Source organism: Schistocerca cancellata, chromosome 5 (assembly GCF_023864275.1).
Source record: "Schistocerca cancellata isolate TAMUIC-IGC-003103 chromosome 5, iqSchCanc2.1, whole genome shotgun sequence".
Taxonomy (NCBI): Eukaryota; Metazoa; Arthropoda; class Insecta; order Orthoptera; family Acrididae; genus Schistocerca; species Schistocerca cancellata.
The window spans coordinates 361546078-361568291 of record NC_064630.1 but is presented as its reverse complement, the minus strand read 5'-3'; the positions used below and the strand labels follow the sequence as shown (position 1 = coordinate 361568291).

At 37.2% G+C, this 22214-nt stretch overlaps 1 protein-coding gene across 1 annotated transcript in view; it reads right to left on the bottom strand.

Annotated features, from left to right (window-relative positions):
- Positions 1–2328: 2328 nt before the first annotated feature.
- LOC126188259 (replication factor C subunit 3) overlaps positions 2329–22214 on the bottom strand; it is a 91348-nt gene continuing 71462 nt past the window's right edge. Inside the window, exon 7 of the mRNA XM_049929824.1 lies at positions 2329–2540. Coding sequence (XP_049785781.1) covers positions 2352–2540 — 189 coding nt within the window. The 3' untranslated portion in view covers positions 2329–2351. The remainder of the gene's footprint in view (positions 2541–22214) is intronic.

Genomic DNA, 22214 nt, shown 5'->3' with positions numbered 1-22214 from the left:
AGTTGGCAGGAATGTAGCCACTGTACATGTATGCTGGCAGCAGTGGGCATGAGAATGTATACTCACAAGAAGATGGTGCTCCAGACGGCCATGTGGTACTATCAAGAGGGAAGACGGTCATGTTCAGTGTTCTCTGGCATCTTATGGCAACTGCAGCAACAATTGGCACCATAGTGACACAATGAACTGTTCCAAATCAGTTACTTCATGGACAGCTCTGAGCCAGACATCCTGTGGCATGCATTCCACTGACCTCAAACCACCATCATTTTCGAATTCAGTGGTGTCAGGCAAGACGCAATTAGAGAGCAGGGTGGAGGTTTGTTGCGTTTTCTGGTGAAAGGCGGTCCTGCCTCAGTGCCTGTGATGGCTGTGTGTTGGTTAGTGGGAGGCCAGTTGAGGGCTTGCAACAACCTGTCTGTATGCTAGACACACTGGACCTATACCTGGAGTTATGGCCTGGGGGTGCAATTTCGTATGACAGCAGGAGCACTCCCATGGTTATCCCACTCACACTGACCACAAATATGTACATCAATCTGGTGGTTTGACCTATTGTGCTGCCACTCATGAACAGCATTAGTCAGTGCTTTGCAACAGGATAATGCTCGCCACTGTTGTAACCTAACATGCTCGACAGAGTGTCAACATGTTGCCTTGACCAGGTCAATCACCAGATCTGTCTCCAAATGAGCACAACTGGGACATCATCGGACGACAACTCCAACATAATCCATAAACAGCATTAACTGTTCCTGTATTGGCTAACCATGTGCCACAGGCATGGAACTCCATCCCAAAAACTGACATCCAGCACCTGTACAACACAATGCATGCACATTTGCATGCTTGCATTCAACATTCTGTCGATTACACTGGTTATTAATGTAACAGCATTTGACATTTGTAATGGCTAATCTCACGTTTGCACTAACCTGTGATCTTGCAACGCTAATCACTTAAATGTGTTACCTAGACAAGTGTATTCCCAAAATTTCATTACTCTACATTAATTATTTTTACTTTTTTTCTGTCAGTGTATTTTATTACAAAAAAACCCAGACATTAAGGATGAGAGACTTATCAACTTTTCACCCATTGTAAGTAAACAGTTGTCACACATGCTACCCATGTTAAAAAGGTGAGAAGTGTTCAATACAATATTGTGTACCTCCAAATTGACCCACTAAAAAAATTTCATTCATTTGTATTGATATTTTGGTATTTAAAACTACTTTTCAGAGGTTTAATTAGCTCTCCCATAAAACAAATTTCAAGCAGTGATGTAGCAACTTTTGATTCTGAATGCTTCAAATGCTTGAATTATTGGTCTTTGAACAACCTTCTCTGTAAGCACAATGTGCAATATACATATATGGCTGTTGTAATCTAGTATTAAGCATTTAACAAGATTTTACAACAGTGCTTAATACAAATCAGCTTATCATTGTTGTTGTCTTCAACAATATTAGAAAAGTGTAATTCATAATTCTTCACAAAGGGGTATTCTGAAAACTCTCATTTGCCTGAATCTCGAGTGCTGTTAATCAGTCAGGGTCCTTAGTCAGATATGGTAAAGAACTCAAGGAGGACCTACCTTTTTCTTTGCAGATTCATTTGCTAACATATGGACATAATGGATGGGTAAGACCAACTCCAGTGACAGATGTTGGAGAAAAGGCCATCACATCCAGTAAGTCTCTCCCAACTCAGGGTTCTGGGTGACTTTTCCAAATCCTACCTCTTTTCCTAAACTTCTCCAGTCCTTTTCATTCACTCCTCTTCCTTCCCCTTCTGGCAGAAAAAGGCTCTATAAGTTTGCAAACGCAAAACTTTACATATATCTCTGTTCTCCTGCTGCTGCTTGATGAATAGATTTTTTATTTACATAACAAATGATATTGGATGGATTGCTACTCACCAAACCCAGCAGACAGGCACAATGTAAGCACATATGCCTGTCTGCTGCTCTCAGTGCCTCCTCTGTGTGGTGAGTAGCAGCCTATCTTATTTCAATTGTTGTACTCCACAAATAATATCCAAATCAAAGGTACAGCACTAAGAAATAATAAAATGCAAAGCTGTTTTTAGAGTACTGATTTATTATTTACATGTGCAGAATTAAACAAGCATATTCCAGTGGAAAAGACAAGTCCAAAGAAAACTTTAAATAAGATTTCTAAAAATAAGTTATTCTTTTCCATCAATGAATACCTTCACTTCTCTCTCTCTCTCTCTCTCTCTCTCTCTCTCTCTCTCTCTCACACACACACACACACACACACACACACACACACACACACAAGAGAAACAGTGAGAAAAGATGGGGGAGAGAGGTGGTTTATTGTTTCTCAAAACATATCATGCATCATATCCTCCATGAACTTTTTGTAGATACTCATAAACTTTGCAACAAATGCTTCTAAATGCATAATAGCTTTATTGCCGTGGTGTAAACGGTGTTCATATAAAGCTGCTGCAGCAACCACTTGTGTCTTCAGTTGCATGTCGCACTTCTCCACCACTTCATCAACGAGGTGCTGTAGGGAATAAAAAATATTATAAAGCAAAATAACTGGAAAGAGGCAGCACATAAAATACTTCTTCACACAGATGTTAACTACCAAGACCATTACCTATAATTTCATACAGTTTGTGACATCTCCATTATAACGTCTTGTCTTTACTTTGATTACATTCAGTATATATAACCAGAAATGAAGAGGAGATATCTTAAGTGCAGTAGACATATTATTCAAGAACATGATTAGAATAGTTTGTTAAAAACTTTGTTTATCCACAACGAGAAAGATTTACATAGATGTGTTTAGTGACAAATTGTGTAAGTGACAAAATGCTAAGGCTTATTAATATAAACAAAAGCAAACAACTATTAATGTATCACTAGTAATGAAAATGACTGATGGTAGGAAACAATCATCTCTGAATGTAATGAAGACATAGGACCTGTTATTCTAAATCGAAGTACTTAAAACAATTAAGGTAAGTGAACAGTAATTATTCAGACAAAATTTTGACGGCCCATTTGTGCCAGTTCTAGCTTCGTAAGGTTTGCTTTATTCAATGCAAATCTAATGCTAAGTATTTGAATAAGTAACAAATTTCCTATCAGTGTCGGATCTCAATGTACTTTTAATGAACTATTATTTGCAGATTTGTGTGCTGTAGGCAGAATGCTATAGTCCATGAGACTATACATTGTGGTGAATACACTAATAGTTGTTATTGTTGTACCAGGTTTTAAGTATGAGGAAAGTTGCAAATCAAGTCAATTCACCAAAATGTATGTTCAAGGGCCATTCAGTTCATAACACAATGAAGAAAGAACTGTAATAAGGAAAGGAGTGCTACTTCAAGACTTGTAAGATACTGAAGTAAACCATTTGGAACAAAACATAGTATTTTTAAGTACCTTTGGAAAGAAAAATAAGCAGCCTTGCCCGGTTACAGATCTAGAGTCATTCCAAACTGATGCAGTTTTTCAGCACATTTATGGATTTTATAGTAGGAAAGAATACCCCACAATAGCAAAGTTCCTGATTTCTTTAAAAGACTTTGTACTTTCTTCAGTAGGGAAAACAGCACTTTAAATTATATTAAAAAGAATATGGTCTTATGCTCTAAAAAGCTAATGCAGTTATGGCTCCTAGTATCTTCTTACATAAAATTATAAGAAAGGATAGCCATTCAATTATATGGTTAAATGAAACCTGGGTAAATGTTGAAGAAGCAGTTGATAAATGCTGAACAGATAATACTCTGAATAGGAGCAGTCATCAATCATCGGAAAGAGGAGCCAGATTCATTATAGACCACACAGGTTCTTCAAACTGTTTTGTGCATGAAGAACTTTTAGTTTTTCAATCAAGAAAAACCTGTGACTACCGTAAGGATCTGGACCATCCACAATTTCTGCAGTGGTTCAAATATTTGGTGCTCCAGTTTAGAGTTCCGACAGTGTTTGTAATGGATAATGCACCTTATCATTCAGTGATATTAGACAAAAGTCCAACACCTACTGACTCCGAAGAAACTATTGTGCAGTGGTTGTGGTGAGAGACATTGCTGTGGACATGAGTCTAACAAAACTGCTGCTACATGAACTTGTGAAACAAAGTAAGCACGTGTGTCTATAGATAAAGTTGCTAGAGAACAGTGTCATATGGTAATTAGACTACCACTTTATCACTGCCATTTCAACAAGTGTCAGAGTGACATTGAGACTTGCATTCAAGATAATAAATCTTTTACTATAACAGAAATGGAAAGGCATTGCATGAAGATCATGCTAGTGTAGACGTTGGCTCATGGAGAAGAAAGTAGACAACGTTGGTAAGCTTATTAGAGAAGCACAGACTATAGATAGAATTATAAATGAGGATGTCTGTTGATGAAAATGATGGTTTTGGCACCAATTTTAATGATAGTGATTAGGAGAACTTGATGGAATTGGACCACTGACACTGTAAGTTGGTGCATGTCAATGTATAAAGAATTAACACTTTCATTCTGTATCATAGTATGCACTCATTTCTTTATTTCATTCTATGAATGTTGATAGTGTGTTTTTGTTTACATTATTATATGAAGTTTTTATACATGGCTATTGTGGTAACAAGTCAGAACAATTTCTCTTAGACACTGTCATTAGTTTTGGTTGTTATTTATTAATGTCACAGTTTCATATATCACCATACACTTTTTCTCTGTAGTTGTTTTCTCGATTGCCAGAAAAATGTTCTTTGTTATACTTAAGCATACATTATTATGCAACTGCTTATATACATGGCAACTGTAACCTACATTTGCAGAACATCCTGCGGTGCCAACTATAGCGACTCGCAATTGCAGTAAAGCCAACTACACATGAGCTTCAAGTTAGTGACATGTTTCATCGGACTGGCAGTAGTGTGTAAACTACTTTGCCACCTTATTCATTAAAACTGTGTGTGTGTGTGTGTGTGTGTGTGTGTGTGTGTGTGTGTGAGTGTGTGTGTGTGAGAGAGAGAGAGAGAGAGAGAGAGAGAGAGAAAGGGGGGGGGGGGGGGGGTTTGCAGGAAGGTCAGGTACAGCAGAGCAGCATTATATGAATGTTGGTCAATCAAATGAATGTTGGTCAATCAAATGAATGTTGGTCAATCAAATGAATGCTTAACTGATCTATCCGCTAGCATCCCCCCCCCCTCCCCGCCACACACACACACACACACACACACACCAATGCCACATTGCCAACAATAGCAATCATTTTTTGCTCTGTTACAAATCACTTGTTTCAACTTGTGACACAAAATTCCTAACTGTAAACATGAGATAGATAAATACAACAAAATAAAAGGTTAGAGGAAGGTGAATCTGCCTCCAAGTAATCTAATGAATATAAGATTATTAACATAAAAATTACAGATATAAAAAGCAAAAGAGGAGCATCACAAATTTGGATTGACAAGTCGTAAAACTATGAAGCGCATCATGAACATGGACCTAGATGATGCTGTTTATAAGTGGTTTACACAAAAAAGTACACAAAGAGAATATATCTTTGTTACCAACTTAAAAAAAAAATTAAATGGCTATTCAGTCTAACAAAACTCTGGGAAGACTATCAAATTTTAAAGCAAGCACAGGCTGATTAAAACCCTTTAGATCAAGACACGTCATCTGTAAACTCCAAATACAGGGAGAAAAAGTGCCTGTTGATTCTACAGCACCCGATTCTTTAAAAATCAAACTAAGGAACATACTGAGGGAAGATTATGCACTCGAAAATGTTTACAATGCTGATGAAACTGCCCTCAATTACAAAGGTTTGCCAAGAGAAACTCTTGCTTCATGCTGTGAATTGGCAGCACTTGTCCTAAAATAAGCAAGGATCATACTTGTAGTACTGCTTTACATTGTGCTATTGCTACTGGTAGCCACCAACTGCCTATACTCATCAGTGATTAAAGTAAGAAACCACGTTGTTTCAAACAAGTTAATATGTCTGCAATGCCTATAGTGGGGGAATGACAGAATGGGTTGTGGATTGTTCTCAGCAGCCCATTCAGTCATTATTTCTTCAAACCTGGCTGTAGCCACAGTGATAGCCATTCATGATGGTGGTCAACTAGATGTAGTCGTAGGATATTGTTATTATTATTATTATTTCTTTACTTTCTCAGACGTTAAGTCTGGTTAAAAATGGAAAGTGACGCGGACCTTGATCAAGCATCACTTCCTTTTAACTGTACGGTATATGTTATATTGCATTTAGGAACTTTCGGGTAATTGAACATGTATCAATAATTACGGATTTCTGTAATTGTATATATAAGTTTGGATGTAGCTGTATTGCATTGATGTACTGGTGGATATTGTGTGGTATGACTCCTGTAGTTGATAGTGTAATTGGTATAATGTCAACTTTATCCTGATGCCACATGTCCTTGACTTCCTCAGCCAGTTGGATGTATTTTTCAATTTTTTCTCCTGTTTTCTTTTGTATATTTGTTGTATTGGGTATGGATATTTCGATTAGTTGTGTTACTTTCTTCTTTTTGTTGGTGAGTATGATGTCAGGTTTGTTATGTGGTGTTGTTTTATCTGTTATAATGGTTCTGTTCCAGTATAATTTGTATTCATCATTCTCCAGTACATTTTGTGGTGCATACTTGTATGTGGGAACGTGTTGTTTTATAAGTTTATGTTGTAAGGCAAGCTGTTGATGTATTATTTTTACTACATTGTCATGTCTTCTGGGGTATTCTGTATTTGCTAGTATTGTACATCCATTTGTGATGTGATCTACTGTTTCTATTTGTTGTTTGCAAAGTCTGCATTTATCTGTTGTGGTGTTGGGATCTTTAATAATATGCTTGCTGTAATATCTGGTGTTTATTGTTTGATCCTGTATTGCAATCATGAATCCTTCCGTCTCACTGTATATATTGCCTTTTCTTAGTCATGTGTTGGATGTGTCTTGATCGATGTGTGGCTGTGTTAGATGATACGGGTGCTTGCCATGTAGTGTTTTCTTTTTCCAATTTACTTTCTTCGTATCTGTTGATGTTATGTGATCTAAAGGGTTGTAGAAGTGGTTATGAAATTGCAGTGGTGTAGCCGATGTATTTATATGAGTGATTGCTTTGTGTATTTTGCTAGTTTCTGCTCGTTCTAGGAAGAATTTTCTTAAATTGTCTACCTGTCCATAATGTAGGTTTTTTATGTCGATGAATCCCCTTCCTCCTTCCTTTCTGCTTAATGTGAATCTTTCTGTTGCTGAATGTATGTGATGTATTCTATATTTGTGGCATTGTGAACGTGTAAGTGTATTGAGTGCTTCTAGGTCTGTGTTACTCCATTTCACTACTCCAAATGAGTAGGTCAATATTGGTATAGCATAAGTATTTATAGCTTTTGTCTTCTTTCATGCTGTCAATTCTGTTTTCAGTATTTTTGTTAGTCTTTGTCTATATTTTTCTTTTAGTTCTTCTTAAATATTTGTATTATCTATTCCTATTTTTTGTCTGTATCCTAGATATTTATAGGCATCTGTTTTTTCCATCGCTTCTATGCAGTCGCTGTGGTTATCCAATATGTAATCTTCTTGTTTAGTGCGTTTTCCCTTGACTATGCTATTTTTCTTACATTTGTCTGTTCCAAAAGCCATATTTATATCATTGCTGAATACTTCTGTTATCTTTAGTAATTGGTTGAGTTGTTGATTGGTTGCTGCCAGTAGTTTTAGATCATCCATGTATAGCAAATGTGTGATTTTGTGTGGGTATGTTCCAGTAATATTATATCCGTAATTTGTATTATTTAGCATGTTGGATAGTGGGTTCAGAGCAAGACAGAACCAGGAAGGACTTAATGAGTCTCCTTGGTATATTCCACGCTTAATCTGTATTGGTTGTGATGTGATATTATTAGAGTTTGTTTGGATATTAAGTGTGGTTTTCGAGTTTTTCATAACTATGTTTAGGAACTGTATCAATTTAGGATCTACTTTGTATATTTCCAATATCTGTAGTAACCATGAGTGGGGTACACTATCAAAAGCTTTTTGGTAATCAATGTATGCGTAGTGTAGTGACCTTTGTTTAGTTTTAGCTTGATATGTCACCTCTGTATCTATTATCAGTTGCTCTTTACATCCTCGTGCTCCTTTGCAGCAGCCTTTTTGTTCTTCATTTATAATTTTGTTCTGTGTTGTATGTGTCATTAATTTCTGTGTAATGACTGAAGTTAATATTTTGTAGATTGTTGGTAGGCATGTTATGGGGCGATATTTAGCTGGGTTTGCTGTGTCTGCTTGATCCTTAGGTTTCAGATAGGTTATTCCATGTGTAAGTGTATCAGGGAATGTGTATGGGTCTGCAATGTAACTGTTAAATAATTTAGTTACATGTGAATGTGTTGAGGTGAACTTCTTTAGCCAGAAATTTGCTATTTTATCATTTCCAGGGGCTTTCCAATTGTGCGTAGGATTAATTGCTCGGGTGACTTCATGTTGCAAAATTATCACTTCAGGCATTTGTGGTATCATCTTGTATGAATCTGTTTCTGCTTGTATCCACAGTGCATGCCTGTTATGTTGTACCGGGTTTGACCATATGTTGCTCCAGTAGTGTTCCATGTCTGTTATGTTTGGTGGATTGTCTATTTTAATGTGTGTGTTATCTATTGTTTGGTAAAATCTCTTTTGGTTTGTGTTGAATGTTTGGTTTTGTTTCCTTCTATTTTCACTTTTTTTGTATCTTCTAAGTCGTTTGGCCAATGCTTGTAATTTCTGCTTCTTTTCATCTAATTGCTCTATTGCTTCTTGCTGTGAGATTTTACCTAACCTTTTTCGTTTTTTGTCTGATATTTTATTTCTTATAAATTGTGTTAGCTGTCCGACGTCTTTTCTCAGTTTTTCTATTCTGATCTGTAGCCTGTGTTGCCATGCTGGTTTTGTGGGTTTCTTCTGTGTGTTGGTTGGTTCTGATCTCTGCCTAGTGCGTATATTTAGTGTAGTGAGTGCTCCTACATAAACCAGTAGTTGTAACTCTTCCATAGTTGTGTTTTCATTTATTTTGTTGTGTATGATTGTGTTGATAGTTGTCACTGTTGTTTCGACTTGTGGGTTATTTGGTGGTCTATGCAAGAATGGTCTAATGTCTGTATTTGTGTCTTTGTATTCTATATATGTCAGCTGAAATTTTTCTTCTATATCTAACATGTGTGTCACTTCGTGTTCTATCTGTGCTTGTTCTGGTGGCTGTCTTAAGATGTTGTTTTCCTCTGATTGTTTAATTGACGCGTTTTGTTCTTTGTTTGTTTTCTCTGGGATGATTGAGTCCGTTACTGTATTTTCTTCTTCTTCTGATTGCACATTATTTTGTTCTAGTATTTGTTGTACTTGTTGTTTGATGTTTTCTAATTCTGACTGGGGTATCCTGTTATTTTTGATTATTACACGGATCTGATCAGCTAGTCGTTGTTCTGTTAAACATTTTAATTCCGGGTATCTGGTAATAAATGTTGTGTATACTTGTGATCTGTATCCAGTTGTATTGGTTCCTAGGTTTGTTGCTTGGTAGTAACAGAACATGAGGTGTCGATTAACTTCATCTGACCATCTCATCCTCTGTCTTTGTTTTCCTTCTAGGGTGGTTGCAGGGAGCATATCCTGCAAAACACCTCTATTTGGATTTAAATCATTTTCCAGTTGGCTAACAGTGTCGTTACCATTGTGGGCGGGCATAGGGTTCAAGCGTCGTCCCTGACCATGACGGCGCTTGTCCGAGGCTTCTTTAGTTCTGTCCTGAACCAAGTAATCACACTAAAAGGGGGGTTAGCCCTATTAGTGGTTTGTTCTTTTCGTCGCCTTTTACAACTGGCAGAACATACCGGAGGCCTATTCTTTTCCCGGGCCTCCACGGGAATTATTTATTATTATTATTATTTTTATTTTTATTATTATTATTATTATTATTATTATTATTTTGTGAAGTGCAAAATTTTACATTTCCGGACATTTAGAGCAAGTTTCCAATCTCTGCACCACATTGAAATCCAATCAAGGACTAACTGAATATTTATGCAGCTTCTCTCAGATAGAACTTCATTATAGGTAACTGCATCATCTGCAAAAAGTCTGCTATTACTATTAACATCGTCTGCAAAGACATTAATACACAACATGAACAGCAAGAGTCCCAACACACTTCCCTGCAGCACATCCAAAGTTCTTTCTACATCTGATGATGACTCTCTGTCCAACATAACATACTGTGTCCTACCTACCAAAAAATCCTCAATCCAGTCATAACTCTCACTTGATATTCCATACGATCATACTTTTGACAATAAGCGTAGGTGCGATACTAAGTCAAATGCTTTCTGGGAATCATGAAACACTGCATCTACCTGGTTGCCTTGATCCAAAGCTTTCAGTATGTCATGTGAGAAAAGTGTGAGTTGGGTTTCACATGATTGATGTTTTCGAAATCTGTGCTGGTTGTCGATCGAGGGGGTCATTGTGTTCAAGATATCTCATTATGTATGAGCTAAGAATATGTTCCAAGATTCTATAAGAAATTGATGTCAAGGATATTTGGATGGTGGTTTTATGGTTCACTTCTACTACCCTTTTTGTAGATGGGTGTGAAATGTGCCTTTTTCCAAGAACTGGGCACAGGTTTTTGTTTGGGGGATATACGATAGATAACAGATAGAAGAGGGGCTAACTCAGCCGCAAATTCATCATAGAATCTAACAGGGACTCCATCAGGTCCTGGAGCTTCGTTAAATTTTATTGATTTCACCTGTTTCACACCACCACTGACACTAATATTTATTTTATTCATCTTTTCAATAGTACAGGGATTAAACTGTGGCAATTATCCTTGGTTTTCTTCTGTAAAGGAACATTTGAAAACAGAGTTAAGCATGCTTTTGCTTTGCTACCCTCAATTTCAGTCCCTGTCCCATGCACTAGGGACTGGACACTAAATTTGGTGTCATTTACATATGGCCACCATTCCACGTGCTCAATCAGAGTTATTGAAATGTTGAATGACCTGTATTGTCCAGTATGCCAGTGACAAGATACAGAATGAACTATGCAAAAAGCAATCATGCCTATGGAAAGGAAATTTCACACCTGAATAGGCTCAATGTTTCCTAGAATAATACCACACTGGAACACACAGACAAACCAACTTTATCTGGGTGTGACGTTGGATATATCTTACGTACAGACACCATCAGTGTGTAAAAACGGTGGCCTCCAGAAATAGTGTTTAGTAGAAACTTATAAACAGTCAAATGTGGAGCAAACCCTACTATCCTGAGAACCATCGTACAAGCACTATGCTTCTTTGTAGCTGAATACGCCTGCCCAACATGGACCAGATCAACACATACTAAGAAAGTCAACATAAGCCTCAACAGGACATGTTAAGCAGCAACACGGTGTATGAAACCTAAATCCCTACCACAGCTTTACAGAGCTGTTGGTCTTGCAAGTCTTAACTCCCGAAATTCAGAGTGAGACTCAAACAAACCATCTGATGATCAACATCCTCACTTTGGCACTGAGTGAGAGCCTTGACGACTGACATCCCATAAAAAGTTCTTAAACATGGCCACTGAAGAACCACCACCTGACTAGACAACAGAATATGTAGTTCCCATTGGCTTCACAACAAACGAAAAACATGGAGGATGCTGAACCGCATAAGAACAGAAGTGGCCACATTGAAAACAAACATGGTCAGGTGGGGTCATGGTAATGTGGATGATGACAAGTGCAACTGCAGTGCTGTGCAAGGCATAGAACACCTCCTGCCCAGTCCAAACTGCCCCTACAGATGCAACCTTGATTCTTTCTTGTGACTGAATAAGAAAGAATCCCCAAACATGGTCCAACAGTGTGCTGAAAGACTGTGATTGGTTTCCGGACACTAAAAAATAAAGTAAGTGTCATATGGCTACCCATCCAACAAATAGTTTGTGAATTATTACTATTTAAAGTTCACTAATTACACAATTTATTGAAAATTAACTCATCACAGCATTAAACAAAGTACTGATGAATTACACTCCTTAAGCGCCATTGCTTGACATACATAACCCAACAGTATGCTTTTATTGATTATCCATCAGGTAATCTTTTATGAACCATGGACCTTGCTGTTGGTGCGGAGGCTAGCATGCCTCAATGATACAGATAGCCGTACCATAGGTGCAACCACAATGGAGGGGTATCTGTTGAGAGGCCAGACAAACGTGTGGTTCCTGAACAGGGGCAGCAGCCTTTTCAGTAGTTGCAGGCACAACAGTCTGGATGATTGACTGATCTAGCCTTGTAACACTAACCAAAATGGCCTTGCAGTCCTGGTACTGCGAACAGCTGAAAGCAAGGGGAATCTACAGCCGTAATTTTTCCCGAGGCCATGCAGCTTTACTGTATTATTAAATGATGATGGCGTCCTCTTGGGTAAAATATTCTGGAGGTAAAATAGTCCCCCATTCGGATCTCTGGGCGGGGACTACTCTAAAGGACGTTGTTATCAGGAGAAAGAAAACTTGCGTTCTACGGATCGGAGGGTGGAATGTCAGATCCCTTAATTGGGCAGGTAGGTTAGAAAATTTAAAAATGGAAATGGATAGGTTAAAGTTAGATATAGTGGGAATTAGTGAAGTTCGGTGGCAGGAGGAACAAGACTTTTGGTCAGATGAATACAGGGTTATAAATACAAAATCAAATAGGGGTAATGCAGGAGTAGGTTTAATAATGAATAAAACATAGGAGTATGGGTAAGCTATTACAAACAGAATAGTGAACTTATTATTGTGGCCAAGATGGACACGAAGCCCACGCCTACTACAGTAGTACAAGTTTATATGCCAACTAGCTCTGCAGATGATGAAGAAATTGATGAAATGTATAATGAGATAAAAGAAATTATTCAGGTAGTGAAGGGAGACGAAAATTTAGTAGTCATGGGTGACTGAAATTCGAGAGTAGGAAAAGGGAGAGAAGGAAACATAGTAGCTCAATATGGATTGGGGCTCAGAAATGAAAGAGGAAGCCGCCTGGTAGAATTTTGCACAGAGCATAACTTAATCATAGCAAACACTTGGTTCAAGAATCATGAAAGAAGGTTGTATACGTGGAAGAAGCCTGGAGATACTAGAAGGTATCAGATAGATTATATAATGGTAAGACAGAGATTTATGAGCCAGGTTTTAAATTGTATGACATCTCCAGGGGCAGATGTGGACTCTGACCACAATCTACTGGTTATGAAGAAACTGCAAAAAGGTGGGAATTTAAGGAGATGGGACCTGGTTAAACTGAAAGAACCAGAGGTTGTACAGAGTTTCAGGGAGAGCATAAGGGAACAATTGACAGGAATGGGGAAAGAAATACAGTAGAAGAAGAATGGAAAGCTTTGAGGGATGAAATAGTGAAGGCAGCAAAGTAGGTAAATAAATGAGGACTAGTAGAAATCCTTGGTTAACAGAACAAATATTGAATTTAATTTATGAAAGGAGAAAATACAAAAATGCAGTAAATGAAGCAGGCAAAAAGGAATACAAACGTCTCAAAAATGAGATCGACAGGAAGTGCAAAATGGCTAAGTAGGGATGGCTAGAGGACAAATGTAAGGATGTAGAGACTTATCTCACTAGGGGTAAGATAGATACTGCCTACAGGAAAATTAGAGAGACCTTTGGAGAAAAGAGAAACACTTGTATGAACATCAAGAGCTCACATGGAAACCCAGTTCTAAGCAAAGAAGGGAAAGCAGGAAGGTGGAAGGAGTATATAGAGGGTCTATACAAGGGCGATGTACTTGAGGACAATATTATGGAAATGGAAGAGGATGTAGATGAAGATGAAATGGGAGATATGATACTGCGTGAAGAGTTTGACAGAGCACTGAAACACCTGAGTCAAAATAAGGCCCCGGGAGTAGACAACATTCCATTACAACTACTGACACCCTTGGGAGAGCCAGTCCTGACAAAACTCTACCATCTGGTGAGCAAGATGTATGAGACAGGTGAAAGACCCTCAGACTCCAGGAAGAATATAATAATTCCAATCCCAAAGAAAGCAGGTGTTGACAGATGTGAAAATTATCGAACTATCAGTTTAATAAGTCACAGCTGCAAAATACTAACACGAATTCTTTACAGACGAATGGAAAAACTGGCAGAAGGCAACGTCGGGGAAGATCAGTTTGGATCCGTAGAAATATTTGAACACGTGAGGCAATACTAACCCTACGACTTATCTTAGAAGAAAGATTAAGGAAAGGCAAATCTACGTTTCTAGCATTTGTAGACTTAGAGAAAGCCTTTGACAATGTTGACTGGAATACTCTATTTCAAATTCTGAAGGTGGCAGGGGTAAAATACAGGGAGCGAAACGCTATTTACAACATGTACAGAAAACAGATAGCAGTTATAATAGTCAAAGGGGCATGAAAGGGAAGCAGTGGTTGGGAAGGGAGTAAGACAGGGCTGTAGCCAATCCCCGATGTTATTCAATCTGTATATTGAGCAAGCAATAAAGGAAACAAAAGAAAAGTTTGGAGTACGTATTAAAATCCATGGAGAAGAAATAAAAGCTTTGAGGTTTGCCGATGATATTGTAATTCTGTCAGAGACAGCAAACGACTTGGAAGAGCAGTTGAATGGAATGGACAGTGTCTTGAAAGGAGGGTATAAGATGTACATCAACAAAAGTAAAACGAGGATAATGGAACGTAGTCAGGTGATGCTGAGGGAATTAGATTAGGAAATGAGACACTTAGAGTAGTAAAGGAGTTTTGCTATTTGGGGAGCAAAATAACTGATGATGGTCGAAGTAGAGAGGATATAAAATGTAGACTGGCAATGGCAAGGAAAGCGTTTCTGAAGAAGAGAAATTTGTTAACATCGAGTATAGATTTAAAGGTCAGCAAGTCGTTTCTGAAAGTATTTGTATGGAGTGTAGCCATGTATGGAAGTGAAACGTGGACGATAAATAGTTTAGACAAGAAGAGAATAGAAGCTTTCGAAATGTGGTTCTACAGAAGAATGCTGAAGATTAGATGGGTAGATCACGTAACAAATGAGGAGGTATTGAATGGAATTGGGGAGAAGAGGAGCTTGTGGCACAACTTGACTAGAAGAAGGGATCGGTTGGTAGGACATGTTCTGAGACATCGAGGGATCAGCAATTTAGTATTGGAGGGCAGCGTGGAGGGTAAAAATCGTAGAGGGAGACCAAGAGATGAATATACTAAGCAGATTCAGAAGGATGTAGGTTGTAGTAGGTACTGGGAGATGAAGAAGCTTTCACAGGATAGAGTAGCATGGAGAGCAGTCTCAGGACTGAAGACCACAACAGTAACAATATACATATATGACATACATAAAAAGCCATCAGCATGTCACAGCTTTAGTGTTTATCTGTAATATGATAACAACAAATTTTTAAAACATACAGGCTTTTATAATAATGACACTATAAGTTTTATAGCATTAATTAGTACAATTACAGTCAAATTATGAAAATAGCACGATTCAGAGTGCACCTAATGAAAGAGAAGGGAAAAATGTATTATGGCATATTGGGAAAAGGAGATTGACTGCCAATCACCACATAGAGGAGGAAATGAGTCACAGGACAGGTACAATGAAAAAATTGCTAAACATTTAAGCTTTGGGACAACAAATTCCTTCTCCAGAAATAGAAAGAATGTAAATGTTAATACACACACACACACACACACACACACACACACACACACACACACACACACACAGCAACTGATTTTATAACCAGTGCAATCTATGCAAATTTTAATAATCAATTCCACTGTGACCAAATGTGATAGTTATATTTTATATTGCTGGAGTCAGCATTTCATTAGAAATATGTTGACAGTTTTATCTTCCGTCTAAGAAGTAACCTGCAAATTTAGAAAATTTTTCAGTCAAATAGTCTTGTGGACACAATTAAATTTTTTTTAGATGTACTGAGACTTTTTCTGGGTGTGTGGCATTTGAAGACAATCATTTTTCAATGCAGTCATATGGGTAGTTGCCTTGACAAAGAATAGGGGAGAAAACAGAAAGTAGATTGGGGGAGTACGAGTTTGGTTTTAAGAGAGGCAGGGGCCCTCCAAAAGCAACTTTAACACTGCTGTTAACAATAGAGACAGATCTAAGAAAATGAGGAAACACATATCATATTAATAAATTTGGAGGATTTTGATGTGTGGCATGGAATAAAATGTTTTCAGTTCTCAGGGAGTGAAGTATCAACTACAGAGCAAGAACGGCAATCAACATTCTTTATGTGAAACAGAAGAGTAATCTACATTGACAAAATGATAAAGGCAGCATTTATTTCTGCATCGCCTATTTTGATGTGGGAGTTGTTTATTACAGATAGGAAATTGGAATGCTATGTCTTGTATCCTACAGTGATTCAGATCAATGCCTTCTGGATACATAGTGGCCATATTGGTATATTTTATGCAGTACACACCTGCAGCTGTTCTTTAAAGCATGGCATACAAGTGCTATGTTCCCTATTGCCATGAAAATTTTAAGTCCCAAGAAGAAATGAAACTGCTCATAGTCTGATTTTCCAAATGTGAGACGCTGGAAATCACTGGCTCGCTGCAGTACCCAGGAAGTATTTTGCGCCTACACATCATGCAAGGAATTAATGGTAAATTTGTAACTTGTTATTTGTTTCCATGGAACTACATTTGTCAGTTGTTTTCAAAAGCAGTTCTGTATAAAGTGCCAAGGTAACTTGTTTCTCAATTCACCACCATAGCTGAAAAGATTAGTACGAAGCTGGCTGTAGAATATTTGTCATTAACACATTAGTTCAGGAAAGATTGTAATACTGAGTGTTGCTGTGCTGTTACAGATTTGCCACAAACATTTCCAACTGGAAAGTATCGTCTGGACAGCAAGCTACTGTTACAAGAAAATAGGACGCATTTCAACTGCCAATATTAAACAACTGAGAACAAAAAAAGGGTGAGTTCCATCAGTATTTCCTGGTTGTACGTCCATCATCGCAATTGTCTTCCTGGGAATTGCCCAACATAAAGCAAATGTGTCCGGAAGAGCAATATGAAAGTGAAAATAAAATTTCAAGTATATCTCAGACAGAAAGTGTAATTTTTGTTAACATAGACAAACCTGATCTGTACCTCAGTTGTGTTATTCTGTAGTTATTACAGAAAAGTTGGAAGTTTCAGTTTTTTACAAGGGAACTTTAGTAAATAACTTGTCGAATGAACATAAATTTTCTATGAAAGTAAATTATTTTCATGACACTGAAAGCATGGTGAAGTCTGTTGTAAACCGTGCATCTCCAGATTTTGAAGATAAACAGCACTTACTAGAGAAAATGCAAGGTATTTTTAGATATGCTTATTGAAGAGTCTGATGATAAATTCCTTTTTCAGTTTGTGAGCAGCAGGCATGGACTAAGATACAAACCAGAGGACTTGTTTTTCTCTCTTGTGAAAATTACTTCTCCAACTGCCTGCAGATTCATGGCAGAATCTGCAAACCTGTTAATATCCCAGCCAAGCACAATTCTTTTCCACCTGCACTTCCAGTAATGCTGCTACAGAGCTCACTGCTTTGTATGGTTTGTGAGCTGCTTCAAGGAAGCTATTATTGCCTTTCTTTTTTGCTTCTTCTACATCCATTCTAAAAATTCTTTTTCTCTGTAAATATTTACGGTAAAACATTTCCTTTGAGCTGGGACCTGTTGTGCTTTGCAATGACCATGTAACTGCCATATAATGCATTTTAATTTTTTCAGTTCATTAGTATACCAAATTTTTTTCTTTCACTAGTTTTATCTGTGTTATGACATGCTTGAAGGAAATTTTTTGGTCTTCTACGGATAGATATAGTCAAATTTGGTTTTAATGATCTGGAAGAACCTTTGAAATTCATCAGCTGCTGCCATTTTCTGTAATCCAGGCTGTCATTCTACTGCAGATGGTGCTGTTTGAAAAGCACTTAATGTTTCCTTATTTACAATCCTTTTTGGGAATACATACTTAGAATGCCAGGGAACAGCTGGTTGATTATTAACTCTTTTTGTACAAAGTTCCATAAGTAGTCAGAGTTCAGTGGGTCAACTGCAGCTACTACAAGCTTTGCTGTGATGAGAACAGATTGGGGAAGAAATGGTTGGATTTCCTGATTTGTTTTCTTGTATTGCTCTCTTTTATGTAAATTTTTATGTGGTTTTTGTTATTGTCTTTATTCACTCATTGCTACATCTTGTTCCATAAATCTCAGCCTGCTGAACAAGTCAACATCTATATTAACAGCTGTAAGGAGGCACTATTCACGTAAAGGATACAAATAATAAATCATGGAAGGAGAAAAATAATTGGTTTGGGGAAAAAAAGACACGCATTCCTTCTGGAACATCCAGCTGCTGTTTTTCTCTACAACTCCATGCTAAGCACTGGTGTAACCTTACTAATTTTAGACATCAATCATCATCTTCCTACACTCTGGAATTTAAAAAAAACTGGTTAATATGAGCGAGGTTGTGAACTAGAAGTTACATACCTGAGTCAAAAGATTCTGAGGGAATATGGGAGTGGCTAGTAAGATACTGCTTTACATTCTTTTGAATATCTTGGAATTTCTGATGTCTTCCAGCAGCATGTTAGATATTTTAGTGAAAGTACGCTAGTAATTTTTTCTGTTTTTGCTTCAATTATCTCTGGAATGTTCTAAAGTAAAAGTGGATTCCAAGCACTGTAAGATTTTTTTTGGAGAGACCTTTTTATTCTCATTTCCTGTGTGTCCTTAGAAAACTTCCTCCCATTGTTCATGTGGTAAATTCTCTATGAATGGTGAAGCTGCATCAGCATTTATGATTGTACTTTCTAATCTTCTTTTAACTAAACATGACGGATGAAGATGGTTTATTACTGCCTTATGACCATCATAGTCAGATAAACTATTAACTATGGAATTCACATCTGTTTCATGAAAGGCAGCTGGGATTGGAGCAACAGTGATTGATAATTTATTCTGAATTCTTTTTTAGTTGGGAATATTCATATTGTGAAGAAATCAAATTAATATTGAAATAGGCACATACAATGACTTCCTAGTTATTTCTACCAAGTATTATTGGCACCATAATTACCTGGCAGAGTTTAAAAAAATATCTGTTGTGGGCCTTCAGATTATCAGAACAAAATAACTCAACTGGAATACTCACTCACGACTATGGCCTGGAATTTTATTCCACTTTTAATGTATACAGCCACTTCTCCTTTCCATATATTATGCCTACAGTAATTTCATACTGACCATTATCCTTTCAGGTGCATCTGTTCAATTTCTATGACTTCCAAATGATTTTTATTGCATATGATACAAGTGTAGAACTACCTTTCGATTTCCCAATTACCTTTAGGTATATGAGAAGCTCATATTTCTTATTTATCATGCTTGTTATGTTTTCATAAAAAAGTCAAAATTTATTTCGATAAAGTGTTCTACAAAGTTAACAGTGAGCATAGTTTTACTTTAGTGTAGTTTGCCTTGTAGTTTGTGCATAATTTCCTTCAGTTGACACAAAGAAATAGCTTTGTTACCACTGTGAAGCAAATATCTCAGTGTCTTCTACTGTATTGCTGTGTGTGTTACGTATATGTCTGACTTATTGCAATGGTTTACTGATTATATTGTTGTACAACATCTATGTGCTGAAAAAAAACTTTCTTTCACTCTGTCACTTGAAAATGTTTAGTACTCCTCATCACTCTTAGATTTTTGAGTTTCAAGGGTTTTTATTTCAAAAACTACCTTATCATTTTGGACAATTATACAAATATCTATGGACTCATTTTGGTCATTCATGCGAATATAGCTATTTCCAAATTAATTTTGAACGTAAAATAACCTTTGAAGCTTGTTTTAATGAATTTGGTGTTTCACGGATTAAGCAATGTAGAAAGAAAAATTGGGAGGAAAGTGCCTTATGATTAAAATAATAGCACACACTGACAAAATTTTCAGTGAAGGACATAAAAGTCACATGAATCTGCATGTTTAAGGTTCCTAAAAACCTGAAAAATTAGAGAAATAAAAAATCTTTGTTATTTTTTGATTTAATGAACATTAACTCAGGAGATGCTCCATTCTGTCAAATGATGTGGGTTTTGTGTGCAGTCAGCACATTTTGAAGGACAAGTGGGGAAGAAAATTTACTAAAATAATGAAGAAAATAAATTCTTATATTCTGTAGGAGCCTCGTTGCTTGATTTCCAAAGGGAAATAACTATTTATTGTTGTCCATGATTGATTTTTTTATTGCAATAGAAGGTAAATCCCTGAGGCGAGAAAGAAAGAACAATATTAAAATTATAATTTGTCTTCAAGCCTACAGTACATTGACAAAATGATTTTACATGCTCGCAAATCATGTAGCAGTTTTGTTCCATCATTTTTACATGATTGTATAAATTTTCTTAGTTTAATTACAAAGCTAGGTCTGAAATTCTTGAAGTCCATACACTGTTGTTGCAGCATGCATCACAATGCAGTTCCAATATAGATTCGGTCTTCTGTGTGTGATGTCACCAGGCTGTGCGCCAGCCTGTAGTCCCGGTTGTCGTGTTCAGATTCCCTGCCATGTTGCAGTATCAACACGAAGTCTAAGATACTGAGGTTAGCAAGTAGCAACAGTTCCTCACGACTCCACAGATGAAGCATGGGCCTGGCTTGCTTGCACTCTGATGGAGTTCTGCACTTAAACACACTTGCATGGTCATTTGCTTGTTATTTCTGGCAGCCTTTGAACTGTGCCATTTGATACTGTGTTTGACTGCTGTTTGTTGCACTTTTTTACTCTTTCAGTAATCATTCTGGACTGATCTTGAACACTTACAATGACCTTGCAGTGTTTTAGACTCTGTTCACTACATGAACTTAGCTGTTACAAACCACTTGGAAAAGCCTTTTGTTCACATGGCACCAGGTCACTACATGTCGAGTGATAATGAATGTTTGCTACTTATGGAGAGTAGGATAGTAAAGTGATCATAAGGCCATTACTGACACTAAAACATGGTCTGCTGATGACACAGCAGTAGTCACTGAAAGAGAACGTGTCTTGTGTCACTTGGCGTCATGTTTTTTATTTTGAAGTTGAGATACCCAACTGCATTATTACAATGTATGACCCACCTAACTTTTGAATGTCACTCAAAAATTTCCTTCTGATGGGTTATACCACACATCTGACAAGCTGAAACTATGCCGTAATGAAAAAGGCATAATAAAAGAATATTTTAATGCAGACTAGTTTGGCAGATTATTGCCATTCAAAAAATTTATGTGGGCATGCTGAATGGCTAAATGTTTAACTTGGATCAGTGAACTTTAAAGAGATGGGCAGATTTTGCCTTCTTGGAAGCAGAATAGTTAAAGAAGAAACAAGAAAGGTGTTGCAGAAAGCAATGCTCAATTGAAAAGGGTTTTCTATAAAAAGAAACAGCTGGTAACATCTAGAAACATACCTTGAGACCACAAAAAAGAAGATAAGCACAGTTCTGTATGGGTGTGAAGGGGAAGACAGATGAGAAACAATTAGAAGTCGCTGAAAATGGTGTTACATGAGACTGCTGAGGATCAGGCAGGTTGATCACGTAAAGACTGAAGATGTCCTACAATGAGTATACAAGAATAAAGTTTCTAACAAAGAACATAATAAGTCAAAGATTTAAAATGGTTGTGTACAAATTAAGTCAAGTAATTGCTGAAAATGGCTGTAGCTGAATGGATGATGAAAGGAACGAACTGCATGTCCAGAACTAAATGTGAGTATATATTTTAAAGCAGATCATCAATTATGTGTGATTCTGTTAAGCTCTGATGAAGTGGATGCCAGGCAAATGAGAGGGATGGAGGACAGACTGATGACTGAAACAAAAATGACAATGACAACGCAGCAGCAGCAGCAGCAGCAACAACAACACAGCTTTATTCTTATTACAGCCTAGTCAACACATACTACCTCCTGCAATTTAGGGCAACTGGTGAATTAGTTTGAACTGAGAGAATTATACGCAAAAATAATCCGTAATAGAATTTACTAGACAAAATGCAATACCTCCGCCTACATTCCACACAAAATACAGGGTGTCATA